This window comes from Triturus cristatus, chromosome 9 (assembly GCF_964204655.1).
Source record: "Triturus cristatus chromosome 9, aTriCri1.1, whole genome shotgun sequence".
In the NCBI taxonomy this organism is placed as follows: domain Eukaryota; kingdom Metazoa; phylum Chordata; class Amphibia; order Caudata; family Salamandridae; genus Triturus; species Triturus cristatus.
The window spans coordinates 69,551,598-69,567,301 of NC_140592.1; the positions used below are offsets into that span (position 1 = coordinate 69,551,598).

The 15,704-nt window shown below is 48.6% G+C and overlaps 1 protein-coding gene across 1 annotated transcript in view; it reads left to right on the plus strand.

The window, feature by feature from the left end:
* Nucleotides 1–15,704, plus strand: part of TXNRD3 (thioredoxin reductase 3) — a 108,822-nt gene that overhangs the window by 80,834 nt on the left and 12,284 nt on the right. The window contains exon 12 of the mRNA XM_085624416.1: nucleotides 8,809–8,965. Within this exon, the coding sequence (XP_085480542.1) occupies nucleotides 8,809–8,965 (157 nt within the window). The remainder of the gene's footprint in view (nucleotides 1–8,808; nucleotides 8,966–15,704) is intronic.

Here is a 15,704-nt window from a genome sequence, read left to right on the forward strand (position 1 = left end):
GGGGTCCGTGGACCCCCAAGGGTCTGTGACACATTCCCAGGGGGTCCTCAGGCTGCAGTTTTAAAAGCACTGCAAAGTTCCTTGTATAATCAGCAGTTTTTGAGCAGCAATAAAAGTATCTAGATAACTTCGGTGATTAATGTACCTGCTGGCTTGAGATCCGGGTTTTGTCCAGTGGCCGCTTTGACTCATCTTAGGAAGCCCAGGTGGTTAATATTCCTGCTGCAGAAATGTCTACCATGCATTTAAAAAAAAAAACTATTTTGTTTTGTGCATAGCTCAGTGGGTTCCTGCTTTTGCCACAGAGACTCTTTTGTTATTGTGCAGTTCACAAGTATCTATCATCATCTAGCACAATGAGCTATGAACTGCCATCAAACAGCTGCATGCAAACTGCATGGTACAAGTTAGTAAGTAATGCTTTTCCCAGTCTTTCTTTATCCTGATGCTGCTAAAAAGGTTTGTTTGGCTAGAAATAAACCTTATTATTAAAGTCAACGCTAACCCCTCTGTTATGAATCCTTAGTTTGTTCTTCTCCAGACCAAGCACTCTTTAAAAAATGCCTACCAGGACGGATGACCTGTAGAATCCTACACCTTGTAGTTCCCTTTGCCTTATGTAACATTTTCTATCAATTGATTTACACATGTATGATTCATTGTTTGTGTGTGATGTAAAGTGTTCTGACACCCTACAGTGGTATGGTGCAATACAACAAATTAAATACATGTCACAGTGGGGCTATGGAGAGATGAGAAGCACTGCTGGAGGGCAGTAGTGAGGGAATCATTGAAGATTGTCAATCATTAAAGATTGACATAAGGATGTTGTATCCTGGTGCATAGTAAGGTCATTTAATATGCTTTAAAAGCTAAAACAATTCAATATGTAATGACAAATGTGTTGTAAAATGCACCATTTACCCCCAAATTTTCTTGGGGGAGAGGCCCCAAGAGCCCCCCTTATAGTGGTCAGGCTCACTCGTTGCACTTGGTGTACACCATACGGGGACTGATCTTACAACATTTGCCAGAGCAGCTTTAAGTTTCCAGTCAAGCCGTGGCAGGAGCAGGATCCTCTGGCTGCAAAATAAAACCAAACAATGAAAAGTTAGTCGCGAGATGAAGCACCAACCTTCCCATTAGGATTTTCAAATTTTGCAAATGGGTTTAATATAAAAATAATAATCTTTAGTAATTCAAGTCTAGTCTTTGATGTGCACACGTGCTTTTTTTTCGAATTAGTTTTAATTTTTGACATTTAAATCATACAAATTGCCTGGGGATCCACAGCTTTCTGTAGTGAATCAGTGGGGGTCCTCAGGAGTTTAAAGTTTGGGAACCACTGCCTTAGATAATCTGGAATCTGTTTCCAGAGGAGAGTGGTAGCATATGAAAGCTTCAACCTCCCAGGGAGGCTTTGGAGATGAAAGGAGCAGACCCTTTTTAGCTGAGGCTGATCTCTGAGATCTGTTTGGGATGTACCACAAGACTTTGTTTTCTGAGAGACTGGGACATTGTGGAAAAGTGATTTATGAGATGTACAGAGCGCCTTAAAGGCAACTCAATTTAAAAATGAAAAAAAAACATTTTAATGGGCTAGCCAATGTAGATCTTGCCTTGAAAAGAGGTTCAAATTTGTTTTCTTTATCAGAAGCTAAACTGCTGATTTTTGCAATCTGTTTGACAGTATTACATGAGTCTAACTTTGAATGCTCCAGGGAAGTAACCACTGTCTTCAACAGGTCAAAGGGAAAAGTTTCTTTAACATTTTTAAGGATGGAAACCTGAGTAGGTCAAGATATTGGCTTGATCCCTAAAAGAGAGATTGGAGTCCAACATTATTCCAAGATTTCTCGTTTTGACCACAGGGATTGGAAGGGGGCCAAGGACCTGTGGCAGCCAGGAGTTATTCCAAAAGGATGTATCAACTGAAAAGGAGAACCTCTATCTTTTTCAGAATTCAATTTCAGACTATGGGAGCTCCTCCAGTTAAAGATTGCACTCGTACAGTTGTTAAAACGAGATGACACCTCATCAATATCATTTTTATGGGAGCAATGATTTGAGTGTCGTCAGCATAAGACACTGTGGAAAAACCGAATGACCTAATGAGATCCATAAGGGGGGCCACATAAATATTAAATGAAGTAGGGCTTAAAGACAAGCCTTGTGGAACACCGCAAGGCAGCGAGAAGGGCTTAGAGCTGAAGTCTCCAAAGTTAACCGTTGGCTTCCTATCGTCCAGGAAGAAGCCGAGTAAATGGAGGGCAGGGATTTGAAACCTTATCTCCTTCAATTGCTGTTTCATAATCTCATGACTTGGTGTCAAAGGCTGCAGGTAGGTCCAAATGGACCACCACAGCCTTATCCCCTTGATCAAGGATTGCCCTAACCTCTTCAGATACTGTGACAGCGCAGATTTGGTATTGTGGGCTTCCCTAATGCCCAACTGGAAGTTATCCAGAATGCCATTTAGATCCCAAAAAAAAGTAGTAAGAGTGGTGTTAAGATGTCTTTCTAGAACTTTAGCTAGGAATGAGAAATTTCCTAGCTAACGTAACGGAAAGTTTCAATTCTATTAAGGACTCTGAGGCGAGGATTATGCTCTATCTTTCTTTAATTTCAATAGCAGCACTTCAAAGTTAACAAAAAACCACTGTTCCCATGAACCATAGGGAACATAATACAAAACAATAGAGTGACATGGGTAGACAGTCCGACATCCATGCACCAATCACAGGGCTCCTGGAGGTATGTAGTCCTCTGTTTTTATCCATTCCTCCTCTTTCGATGCTGTAGGCCAGCCAGTCCCAGAACCTCACGAATCTTGTTTGCCAGAATCGTCTGCGGAAGCAAAGGACAGCGTAAGCGATAACCTTGGTTAAGGCTTAGTCCTGCAAGGAAGGAATTCCAGTACAGACATTCAATAGGTACAAGCAAAAAACAACCACAGAAGACCTGTTACTTACCCCAGTACGAGGGTGGGAAAGGTATCCCAGCACTGATACCCTGGGCGGGATAATCCTCGCCTCCGAGTCCTTAATAGAATTGAAACTTTCCGTTACGTTAGCTAGGAAATTTTTCATGCTATGTCAGGACCGGGGGCGAGGATTATGCTCGTTTAAAGCTTGCTCACCACCAAATGTGCCATATCCAGCACTGGTTTGAAATAAAACCGTTTAAAGGTGGAGTCCGAAGACCAATCTGCCGCATTGAGAATGTCTTCCAGACGAGCTCCCAGGGCCTCTGGTAGAATGGGCCCCAAAAACACGGAGGTCAATGCCTGCCTCCTACATCACCCAACGTACCCAACGGGCTATCGTGGGGGAGGAGACCGCCGTGTGCGGTTTCCTCAGCGCGATAAGCAACTGCCGTTCTCCGGGAGGGCGGAACTCGTCCGACATTTCCTCATAAGAGGCAGGACACTACGCAAAGCTTAGAGTCCGGAAAGGCAGGTAAGAAACAGAGGTGGTACCGCATTTCGTCCGTCGTCGGATAGTGAACGTAACCCCAAAGGGAGTGAAAATCCTTCCTGAGACATCCAGCGCCCGCACATCCGAAACCCTCCGGCAAGATATTAGACAAAGAAGCATAGCCAGTTTGGCAGAAAGCTCCTTCCGAGATAATAAACGGTTTGGTTGCCAAGACAAGAAAAGGTTCAGGACCTGGTTTACGTCCCACAGCTGTGAATAACGAGGCTCCGGCGGCAACGAAAGACGGATGCCTCGAAGCAGGCGACAGACCCAAGGGTGCTCGCCCACCGGGGAGCCGTCCACTAAGGAGTGGCCAGCCGAAATGGCCGAGCGAAAGGTATTGATGCTTCTATAAGCCAAACCGTCTTCAGCCAAAGCGGCTAAAAAGTTCACAACTGCAGTCATATCTGCCGCCACGGGATCGAGATTCCGGCGCATACACCAACGCACCCATCGCCTCCAAGAGGATCGGTATCGCTTGACCGTACCATCGGCCTAAGCCTTTGACATGAGCCTCTCAGCTGTTCCCGAAAGGCCCGGGATCGCCCATCGTCCCCGGTAATCTGCCAGGCCATCAGGGCAAGGGACCCCTGTGCTATGAGCGGGTGAGGAATCCCGTCGGGATCGAGGAGAAGAGTTGGGAAGCGGGGTAGTAGGATTGGAAAATCCCAGGAAAGTTCCAGTAGAACTGGAAACCAAACTTGAGATCTCCAAATCGGAGATATTAACACAATGTCCGCCCCCTGGCGACGCACCTGCGCTGACACTCTCATTAGCATGGCAAACAGGGGAAAGGTATAACCCGTCTCCTCTCTCCAATCCTGGAGAAAAGCATCCGGGCACGTCGCCAGAGGATCCGTCCGCCAACTGAAGAACCGGGGCAGTTGATAATCTAAGCGGGATGCAAACAGATCCACTGAAAACAGGCCCCAGATGCTCTGGAGGTCCGCAAACACGCCCGGATGAAGTTTCCACAGGCTCTGGTCCTGAACATGCCGTGAGTGGAAATCCGCCACCTGGTTCCTGTGGCCCGGTAGGTATTCCGCTGTGACGGAAACATGATGGTCGAGGCAATACTGCCAAAAATTCGCCGCCAGGTCGGATAGCGCGCGAGAGCGGACCCCCCCCCCCCCCCCCCCCCCCCCCCCCCCCCCCCCCCCCTCCCAACGGACCGTGTCTTTGGTCCAGCACTTGATCAAAAAAGGATCCCGCCAACAGCGCTAGACAGTTGATGTGAAGCCGTTGCTCTTGCGGTGACCACACACCTCCGGTAGCATACTCTCCACATCGTGCGCCCCATCCGGACCTGCTGGCGTCTGACTCGATAACGATATCGGGCGCGGAACCGAAGATTGCCCGCCCATTCCAGGCTTCCATATTGGCAAGCCACCATGTCAATTCTTCCTTGGCCTCGGCCGAAAGGATGACTTTCTGGGAATACGAGAGACCCCTGCGAAGGTGGCGGGCCTTGAGGCGTTGTAAAGCCCTGTAGTGCAACGGGCCCGGAAAAATCGCTTGTATGGAGGCTGAGAGAAGACCGACTATAGGTGCCAGTTGGCAGAGGGAGAGGCGCGACTGTGCAAGGGACCTTCTGATCTCGTGACGGATCTTGGTCCTCTTGCGAGAAGGCAGGCTGAGGGTGGCTGCCACCGAGTCGATCACAAAACCTAGGAACGTCACCTGTTGGGCCGGGAACAGGACGGATTTCGCTTCGTTGATAATGAAGCCTAAATCCTGAAGGAGATCCACCGCCATTTGAAGATGGTCCGACAATACCTGACCAAGAAAATATTGCTGAGGAAACCTCTGGAATGAGGCCGTGCCTCGACGATAGCTTGCTTGTCCAATAAAGCGGAGACCACTAAGTCGACCAATGCCATGTCGGCGACCGAAAAGGAGATAGGGCGAGGAGGAACCGACTGGTAAGGTTCTCCAAGGAACTCTGTGGAACCCTCGAACCGTCTGCAGCACCCACGCGTCCCCCGTGACAGAAGTCCAGGCCTGGAAAAAATGCGCCAGACGGCCTCCCACTTTAAGAAGGGAAGAAGGGCGAACACTCACCGGACGAGTTGGAGGCTCCACTGCCTCGACCGCCTCTGCCTTTTCATCTGCGACCTCTAGTCTGGTAAAAGTTTCCAAATCTGGCTTGATCCTGGTAGTTGCCATTACCGGAGCCTTGCCCTCTGCCCTGATTAGGACGGCCGGACAAGCGGCCCCTGCCTCGTCAGGCCCCCCGGAAAACACTGGGACAGAGCCCATTCTTCCATCAGGAAAGTTTTCCATCTAGCGAGGTGAAAGTATTTACAAATTTATCTAATTCCTTAATAAAGGGTTCTCCGGAAAGGCCTCCCTGGGCCACGGAGCCCACCTCAGAGTCAGCGAGGTCGCCAAGCTTGGGATCCACCTTGATGTGCAAGCTTCGGCGTCTCTCCGTAGAGAGTGCGCAGTTGGCGTTCCCTAGAAACACCACTACGCGCTGAGCCCAAGCAGAGAGGGTGTCGGGAGAAATCAAAGATCCTGATATTTTGGCCTCTTCGGCCATATCCAGAATCTTTGTGGCAGGTCCAAGTACATCCAGAAGTTTATCCTGGCAAGCTCGCCAGGACCTGTCAATACCCCGCTTGGGGTCCTTGACAAACTTTTGCAAGAATGTCGCCATATGGGGATCGATCTCTGGAGTAGCAGCCACCTTGCCCTCCAGAGAAGGCCGGGGGCACTCCGCCCTAAGACAGCTCCTGGCTGTGGCCTCTAACGGCCGACGGATTCTGCTGGCGACATATTGGGCGACTTTCTCTGAGGGGGAGCCCAGTCTGAGGAGCGGGGATGTAAAATATCATCGGGGTCTAACATGTCGGCGCAAAGATTCTGCGCTTCGCTAGTTGGTTCGGGATGGCCGCCAGGGATGGGCTGGCCTCGCAGTCAGCATCGTCTGCTACATCCCCCGATGGTGTGGAAGTCGCTGGTGAAGGGTTGCTCGCTAAGAACGCCTGCTTAAGGCGAGCGAAGGCATCTATGTCCACTCCAGCCTCTTTAGGCCGTTTGGAAGGAGGAGGCTGAGAATCAGCAAGAGTACCACCGGAAACGGGGAGGGAGGGGGAAGGTTCTGCACCCTGGCCAACGCCTGCTCTATTCTACGGGAAAGGCGATCCTCCAAGGGCCCCATGGCCTGCTCCACCGCTTTGTGGATAGTCCTACACCGCGTCATAAAAGTCCTCATCCCATTGTAAGGCTGTTAAGGGATCCTCCTCCCACTGACCGTCCTGCTGATAAGCCTCCTCGTCGTACGATTCCATGTGTAGGCGAGGGCTTCAAACCGGTAAGTGGGGCAGAGAGGGTAACCTCTGTACTAAGGGGGGCTGGGTGTCAGCCTGAATAAAGTGCGGGCATTACTCGCGTTAAGGGTACAAAGCCCTGCGATGATGAATGTAGGGCACCCTGCCAACAGTATATGGATCCCTACTGACTCTCCAGAGCGTTGGTTAGGCCTAAATGTACTGACCTCTTTTACCCCTGAAGCGATTAGATTCGCTAAGTGTCTTGCTTCCAAGGAAAAAATAGACAGCTGCCTAATGGCAGTTACAGACTCGCTTAAATGCGAGGGTTCGAGTTTCAGCACAGGGAGAGGCGTTCAACACACACTGCCTCAGGGCAGGACAACAGGCCACACGGGCGTTCTGGCAGTGGAGGCTCCTCGACGAAACGTCTCGTGCATTGACAAATGCGCGCGGAATGCCAGACGGTTGGTCGATGCGGCGCGCGCCAGGTGCCCTCTAGCGGCAGGAGGGGCGCCGCAAGCCTGGGCACCACAGGTACCGGCCGTTAGGGAGTGAAAACGCTCCCACGGCCAGGCGAGGGATGACCGGGTAGCGGCTCCCTCGCAAACCTTGAAGGAAAAAGGAAATTTCAAACGGGCATATTCCGCGCAGCACTGACAGAAAAAACGCGTCACAGAAAGAACGCGTCGAATAATAAAGCTAAATATGAAAAAATACCATCAGAAAAAAAACAGCGTGCGCGAAGCGCTCTCTAAAACAGAACTATTACATGCTTCGAATACTTTCAAATATCGCATTAATTCCCAAAACAAAGTTACAAGGGAAAGTTATATGAAAACACTTATCTCAGGCTGCAGCATTAAAGAAAGAGGGGGAATGGATAAGAACAGAGGACTACATACCTCCAGGAGCCCTGTGATTGGTGCATGGATGTCGGACTGTCTACCCATGGACACACTATTGTTTTGTATTGTGTTCCCTATGGTTCATGGGAACAGTGTTTTTTTTTTTTTGTTAACTTTGAAGTGCTGCTATTGAAATTAAAGAAAGATAGAGCATAATCCTCGCCTCCGGTCCTGACATAGAATGGAAGTCTAGCTATCGGGCGGTAATTCTTTTCTTCTGCCGGATCCAAAGTGGGTTTTTTCCAAAAGTAGAACAATGGAAGCTTTTTTTCATTCAGTGGGATAACAAATCGGTGGTCAAACCAGATTTAAACCCCAGAATTTAATTGTTGATTAGGAGAGATCTTCATGCTAGAATTATCCCCAGAGGTTCCCCTAGAATTCCCATCCAATAACTCCTGTGCAAGAGCTGACTTGTCTCCAGGAGATGTGCTGAAGGCGTTCCTGACTAAATGTACACATTCTCGCTCCCCCGGCTGATCTAGCGATACGAAGGAATGATTTGAGATTCATCTAGAAGGTAGAAAGTTAGACTATCTGTTTAATGCTGTAGCTACAATTTTTAGCATAGTGCTTAGAAATAGTGCTAGGATGTTAGGAACAGCCCTCACTTTAACATTACTGTTCATATTTTATGCACTAGACTAAGGATTTTAAAATAAACATATTAATCTTTGTCCCCGCTTCTTAGTGCTGTCTTTGAGTATGTTGTTCACCAACAAAAGCTTGGTCTGAATTACCACTGTGTCCCTGAAACTCGAACGGGACTAATGGTAATATGAAAACCCTGCAGACACAAGATTGCTGAGCGTGTCTGGGTCATGGCTGTGGTCCAAATGTTTTTTCTAATTTAGTGTTGATGCATTGCATCAAGTCCTTGTGAAGAGAACTAATGACTTGAGTTCTGGCAGCAGCCTTTACCACAGTTTTGTTTACAAATGAATGTTTGTCATTGCTAGGGCCACAAAAAATTGGCCAAATGCAGCCAATGTGTGGTTCTGGTTGCATGTTGGCTGGTGAGATTCAGTGGGGAAGGCTAGGTTTACTGGTCTCCAATCCTGTTTTTTTACAATTCTCAATAGGCGTAGAGAAGCCATTTGTTTTGCCATGTACTAAAATTCTATCCTTTAATCCTCTAATTTTTATTTCTAGGAATGGTAAAGTCCCCGTTAATGATGAAGAGCAAACAAACGTGCCCTATGTGTATGCGATCGGAGATATTTTGGATGGGAAGCTAGAGCTCACACCAGTTGCTATTCAGGCAGGAAGACTGCTGGCACGAAGGCTGTTTGGTGGCTCCACTTTAAAGGTAAAACTCCCAATTGTTCAATGTGATTATTTTTTTAAAAAGTTTAGAACTGTGAAAAATATTGGGCTGGTGTGAAGGACAGTCTAAAAGAGAAGAAAGTAAACAGTCACTTTAAGGTAGCTGGGCTGTACATTTGCTTCAAAATGCAGTGCCGTGATAAAGAGTAGTTATTTTGTCTGAGGACTAGGATCCATGCTACTGAGCTCTACTCTTGGATTTGTTTAAACAAATTATATTGCTTGATTTCCTTTATCAGACTGATTTCCTCCAGTATGCCTTCCCTTTTTGTTTAATACCAATCTTGTGGAAAGAATGTCTGAAAGACCTTTGTGGTCTGTCTCCCTTCAGCCATTTGGTTGATTTTTTTTTTTTAATCTTTTTTTTTTAATAACCATAATAAAGGATTATCGGTGACTGGGGAATCAGTCTTGGAAAAATATAAGGATCCAGTAGTCCTTTAATTCTGGTTTGGGATGATAGACCCGCTGCAGCACCACCTCTTGCTTTTATGGCCGTTTCCAACCCATACCTTGCTTCATTTAGGCATACAACTCCTAGAATAACCTGCGCTGTGTATTCATAACATTACAAAAAAGGCACACTTGCAGACCGTGCACCAACGAAAAATGACACCCCTGTGTCCTGTCACTGCAGATCAACAACTACGCAGAATCTTCACCCCAGAATGTACCATACTCCTTGTGGCAATACCTCATCTGCATAGTCCCTGCTCACGAAACGTTGACCAGAGATCAGGTTAAATATCCCTTTTTCTGGTCTTTTAGACCTAACCGCTTTGGACTCGTATGAAGCCTGTTTTGGGTGCTGGGGTCTGTGTCTGCGGCTAGTGAACTCAAATTACAGGTGGTCAACCATTTGATTTGGAAAAAATTTAGGTGGAAAAGATCTGGAACACAAAAGGTGCAGGTTCTTACTCCTGCTACTATGTAGCATAATTGATCCAAAATAAAAGCATTTCAACCCATAGACCTGAAGAGTGCAAACAAATGAATCAAAAAGGAAACTTTCAGGATGGATGCGTGTGCTTTAACAAATCTATCCTCAGTTATAATAGGAGTATTTTATATGGGCACCCAGCAGACTGAATTCCAGTCTGGAGATTCTCCCAGGTTTGTGGGCAACTTGAGGGATTGCTCACTATGGGCCTCATGTAGGTAGCCAAATACCGGTCGGTAACGGCCGATTTTCGGTAAATATGCCGTTACCGACCGGTAATCAGACAAGTGAGATGTAGGAGTCCAAAAACCACTTTTCGGTAAATATGAGGCGGTAAATACCGATTCATAGTTACCGAATTCTAAAATACCGATTCATATTTACCGAATACATTATTAACGAATCGGTAAATATGAAGTGGTAAATATGAAGTGGTAAAAATTGAAAATGACATGTAGGAGCAGTCGGTAATTAAGAAATCCAGGAAAATCGGTAAATAAGAGTCGGTAATTAACACGGATGGAAAGCAGGTGGTAACCATCAACAATGCATATAAGCAATCCCAAAATGCAACAGCGTGGACAACATGGCCGCCATGTACGTCATTGCAAGGCGCCTACGTCTACAGGCAGCAGGACTGAGGGTGTGGCGACGGGAGGAACAAATCTACAGACAGCGCATCACACTATTCCAGCTGACTGATGCAGAGATACATGAGAGGTACAGGCTACACCCCGAAACCATCATGGACTTAATCAGGGACCTTCACCCACTCCTGGACCAGCCAATAAGAAGGGCGCACGCCATACCCCCACATGTGCAGGTGCTCTGCAGCCTACATCTGTTGGCATCCGGCAGTTATCAGGTGGTGATAGCTGCGGTGGGTGGGGTATCCCAGAGTTGCCTGTCACGTTTCTTCAGGAAGTTCCTGGATGCCATGATGCAGAGAATGCACCACTACATCAGCTTCCCAAACACACAGGCTGCACTGCAGAAAACAAAAACAGACTTTTATCACATGGCACAGTTCCCCCATGTCATCGGCTGTATTGATGGTACACACATCCCAATCTGTCCTCCAGCTGACACAGAGCACATCTACAGGAACAGGAAGTCCACCCACTCCATCAATGTGCAGGTGATCTGTGATGCAGGGAACATCATCACAGATATTGTTGCAAAGTTTCCTGGGAGCACCCACGACTCTTACATCTTCCAGAATAGTGGGATCTACACACGACTGAGAGCCGGAGAATTCGGAGAGGGATACCTGCAGTGACGCCCCTTGAAACCTGCAAATCAGAGTGTATAGAGGCATGTAACTGATGGTTCCCTTTTACTCATCCAGGCGACAGTGCATATGCATGCCGTTCATTCATCCTCACTCCCTACCTACACCCAGCAACCCAGAGTGAGAGACGATACAACGTGGCCCACAAATCTACACGCAATGTGGTGGAGCGCACGTTTGGACTGCTGAAGAGCAGGTTCCGCTGCCTCCACAAGAGCGGAGGCGCACGCCAGTACAAACCCATCACCTGCTGCAAGATAATTGCCACTTGTGCAATGCTGCACAACCTTGCCACGAAAAAAGGTACAGATGTGGAACTAACATATTTTGAGGACAACGAGGATGAGTCAGGCCAGCCAGAGGGCAGCGCAGCTAGAGTGCCAACTGCAATCGATGGGAGAGAGAGACGGGCAGAGATCACATGCAACTATTTCTGAGTAAGTGAGGGGACACAGCGAGTCGTGAGAAGTCATGACGTAGTTTAATGTGGCACCACGCCATGAACACATGAACAGGCCAATCTGGCAATATGCCATCTATACAATGAGTATGTCCAGGGTTACGTCACCCAATGGCAAGTGGATAAGCAGGGCCACATCAATGTTTGCGCATACGCGCTGCAGTGGTGGATTGCACGGCCTGTGCATCCTCACTAGAGCCAACCCCAAGCCGCCTGCTGCTCCTGCGTGCTTCGGGGACGGGGGGTGTGATGCTGCTGCTGGTGTCGATGCTCTCCGCAGCATCCCCTGCAGCAGTTGTCGACGCCTGACTTGTCAATAGCACCCCTAGTGCACTTGTCACCTGCACCATCCCCCGTGACAGGTCGCTGCAGCACTGTGTTAGGCCCTCCTGCATCGTCACAGAGCGCCGGCAAAGTAGGGAAGTCGCAGTTGCCAGACGGTTGAGTGCCCTGCTGGTAGTGTCCCTTCTCTGGCGTTCCCGGCGCCGTGCTTCGATGTCAGCATCTAATTTGCTGCACAACTGCTGGATTGACTGGGACATGTCCCGAATGCCCGCAGCCATGCCGCCAATGTTTGTGTCCATGTTGACTAAGCTTGTCCTCATCACCCGCATGTGCCTCTGGACTGACATTACTGCCTTTGATTGCAGGCGCTGTTGCTTCAACATTTGGCCCTCGAGCCCCAAGAAGACACCATGGCCGTCAGTGGGTGCTGGTGGACTCTGGACACGCGACCTGCGGCGCCCTCTTGCTCCCGTCTGTGCTGCCTGTGATGTTTGGGGCACAGTGGGATGGCTCCCTTCCTGGGGCCCGGTGCGGTCTTCTGGGCCCATGCTGTCGTCTGACGAGGTGTCTAAGGCTCGTAGCCTGGCTGCTGGACGCCTCCTCATTCTCACACCTGCAAGCGGAGATGTGGCCGGTGAATCGAACATGAGTGGCGATGCTGGCTCTGGTGGTGGTGATGCTGGCTCTCGGTGAGGTGATGCTGGCTCTGTGTGCGGCGAGGCTGGCTGCGTAGGTGGTGCGGCTGCAAGTGGGCCTGCTCCCTGGTCTGCACTCGTGCTGGCTAGAGGTGATTTTTGTGGCCGGTGTGCCGTCTCCCCTGCAGCATGCCCTGTACTGCATGATGTCACATCTGTGGACAGAAAAACAACATTGGCTCAGTGTCCCCGAAGGGCTGCATTGCAAGCGTCACAATAAATCATTTCACATTCCAATCTGTCCTCTGTCTCCTTGTGCCTCGAGTGCGTGACATGCCTTGTTGCCCTGTGACATTTACGTCATGGTTAGTGTTGCCCTGACTACATCTCCCGGAATGCATTGCCTGTCTGCACTGACACGTGTGGACTGCAGTGTGATTCTCGTGTCACAATGGGGGATGTGGGATAGGGGTAGGGGCGGCTACATTGCTGTGCTTTCGTCTTACCTTGGTGTGTTGCGGCTCTGGCAGAGCTGTCGGCGTCCCCAAGACCCACGACGCTCTCTTGCTCGAGTGTGGCCGCCACCAGCTCCTCCAGTTCGGTGAGGGCAGGTGCCCTGTTGGTTCCACCTCCGGTCTGGCTGGCCTCCTTCTGGATGTCGCCCATCTTCCTCTTGGTCACAATCCTCAGGTCATACCAGCGCTTTTTGAGGACCTCAATTTCCCTGTGGGTCACTCCCACAGCATTGACCTGCGCCTGGATGGCCAGCCATATGTTGCGCTTTTCGGCCTCAGGCACTTGCAGGGATTGCCTCCCAAACAGCTTCTGGTGCTGCTTCACCACCTCCTCCACCAGCACCTGGAGTTCCTTGGGGCTGAATTTGAGCTTCCTCCTCCTTTCCCCTCCGTCTTTCTGTGTGCTCTGGCTGGACATGCTGTTCGTTTCCCGCTCGCACATGCAACTGCTCCCTGCCTCTCCTCTGCACTCCGAGCCTCTCCAGGGTCGGCTAATTATGTACACCTGCCTGGGTGTGGCCACTTCGGCTAATTGTGTACACCTGCCTGGGTGTGGGCAGTTCCTGGTTGGGTGGGCTGTCGTTGCACAGGATTAGCTGTTTCGTCAAGTCATGTGATGTTATTTACCGAATCCGTACGTACCGATTCGGTATTTTCCGATTCGGTAGATACCACCTCGGTATTTTCCGATTCGGTAGATACCACCTCGGTATTTTCCGAATCGGTAGATACCACCTCGTTATTTTCCGATTCGGTAATTATCACCTCGGTATTTACCGAATCGGTGAATTCCGATTCGTATTTACCGACTGTTACCGAATCGGTAACTGTTACCGAATTTTTACCTACATGTAACTTACCGATTCTAATTTACCGATTCGGTACGGCTCGGTATTTAAGAACCGGTAAAATTTATTTACCTACATGAGGCCCTATGTGAGGGTCCAGATAAGTGTGGAAAGTCTGTATCCATGTCATTTGCAAGTAATGATCCATGTGTGTAAAAGTCTGCCCAGGAGGGTTGAGGTCAGGCTGTTCTCTACACTTCATGTCTTCAGCTTCAAGCAGATTCCTCACCCAACTGTTGGATAGATATCCTTTCCTACTCCTTGATTCTTGTATACTTATTGTCCCCCATGCAAGACCTCTTGATGTTTGAGTGCCTAGAATAGCTGCACAAGAGTTTGAGGACAGGTTGACTTTATTTCATGGTGCCCCAGTCACTATGTTAAGGGAAACTGAATAGCAGAACAGTTCAGTGAAAGTCTACATCAACTATGTAATTGACTTTGGATATCTAACCATGCAGGGGAAGTAGTTGAGCAGAAAATGTTTCTTTGATAAAAATTAACGGGGACCCCAAACGTAGGTAGAAATAATCTAGGTTCATGAATGCAAACGAAGATAGCCCTCGGAGAGCTAAAGTAATTTTTGTACCTATGCAAATTTTGGTGCACCAAAGTTTAATGTTAAAACCCCATAATCTGATTGCCTTGACTCCCTCGTGGTGACAAGTGACGTTTAGTTTGTTGGAAAACCCAAGGTCCCAAGTCAGTCTGCTGTGAAAAACCTTGCTCCTTTGCATGCTCCAAAACTAAGCCACTCCCCCTGAACTCTTAGTACTGATTTTAAATCCGTATGTGCTCTTATATTGCAGCCCAATGGCCCTGTAGCTTTTCATCTGTTCCTGCCGCGTATTCCTATACATGAGTAACCCCGGGCGTAGCACTACGCTTCGCCCACGTAGTGTACGTAGCGCTGCCTGCTTCGCACTTTCCGAAGTAGGCGAAGCAGGGCAGCGCTACGCACACGCCGAGGGCGAAGCGTAGCTGCCTGCCACCCACCTCCCGCCCGCCCTCCTTTTAAATAATATCAGCAATGTAAAATAAATTAAAGTAAAGCGACTTACCTTAAGCGCGGCGTCTCCGGGGCTCCCTCTTTCTCGTTTCTAATTTCTTCTGGCAAATGCGCATGCGCGGACACCAGCGCATGCGCATTTCTTGCGAGAAATGCGCGGGCGTCCGCGCATGCACATTTGTCAGAAGAAATTAGAAACGAAGAAGAGGGAGCCCCGGAGACGCCGCGCTTAAGGTAAGTCGCTTTACTTTAATTTATTTTACATTGCTGATATTATTTAAAAGGCGGGCGGGAGGTGGGTGGCACGTAGTGGGGCTACGCGAAGCGCGTAGTGTGCGTAGATTTGGGCACACTACGTGCTGCTTCACGTAGCCCCACTACGCCCACCCTTATACATGAGGCACTGCATGTGGCACACATTGGGGGCATTTTGTTCTAAAGAGAATTTTCTTTTTTTAAATTTTTTTAAATTAAGCAAGTTGGTTTGTTAATCTTGTCAGTGAGTCCTATACATTGAGATCTGCGTCTACTCTACCTATGTCCTCCAATTTTCTGTCACTTGAACTCCGTAAATTCCTGCATTTCTTTTTGCGTGTGAGTGTTGCAGACAGGGGTCATACCGGTAAGCCTGACTAAGAAAACATCTTGAGCACAGTAGTAGCAATTGGGTGGCATATTGTACTTTAAGTCCAAAGTAATATGGTATAACCTGAATCTTTAAGCACATTCTATTTATTTC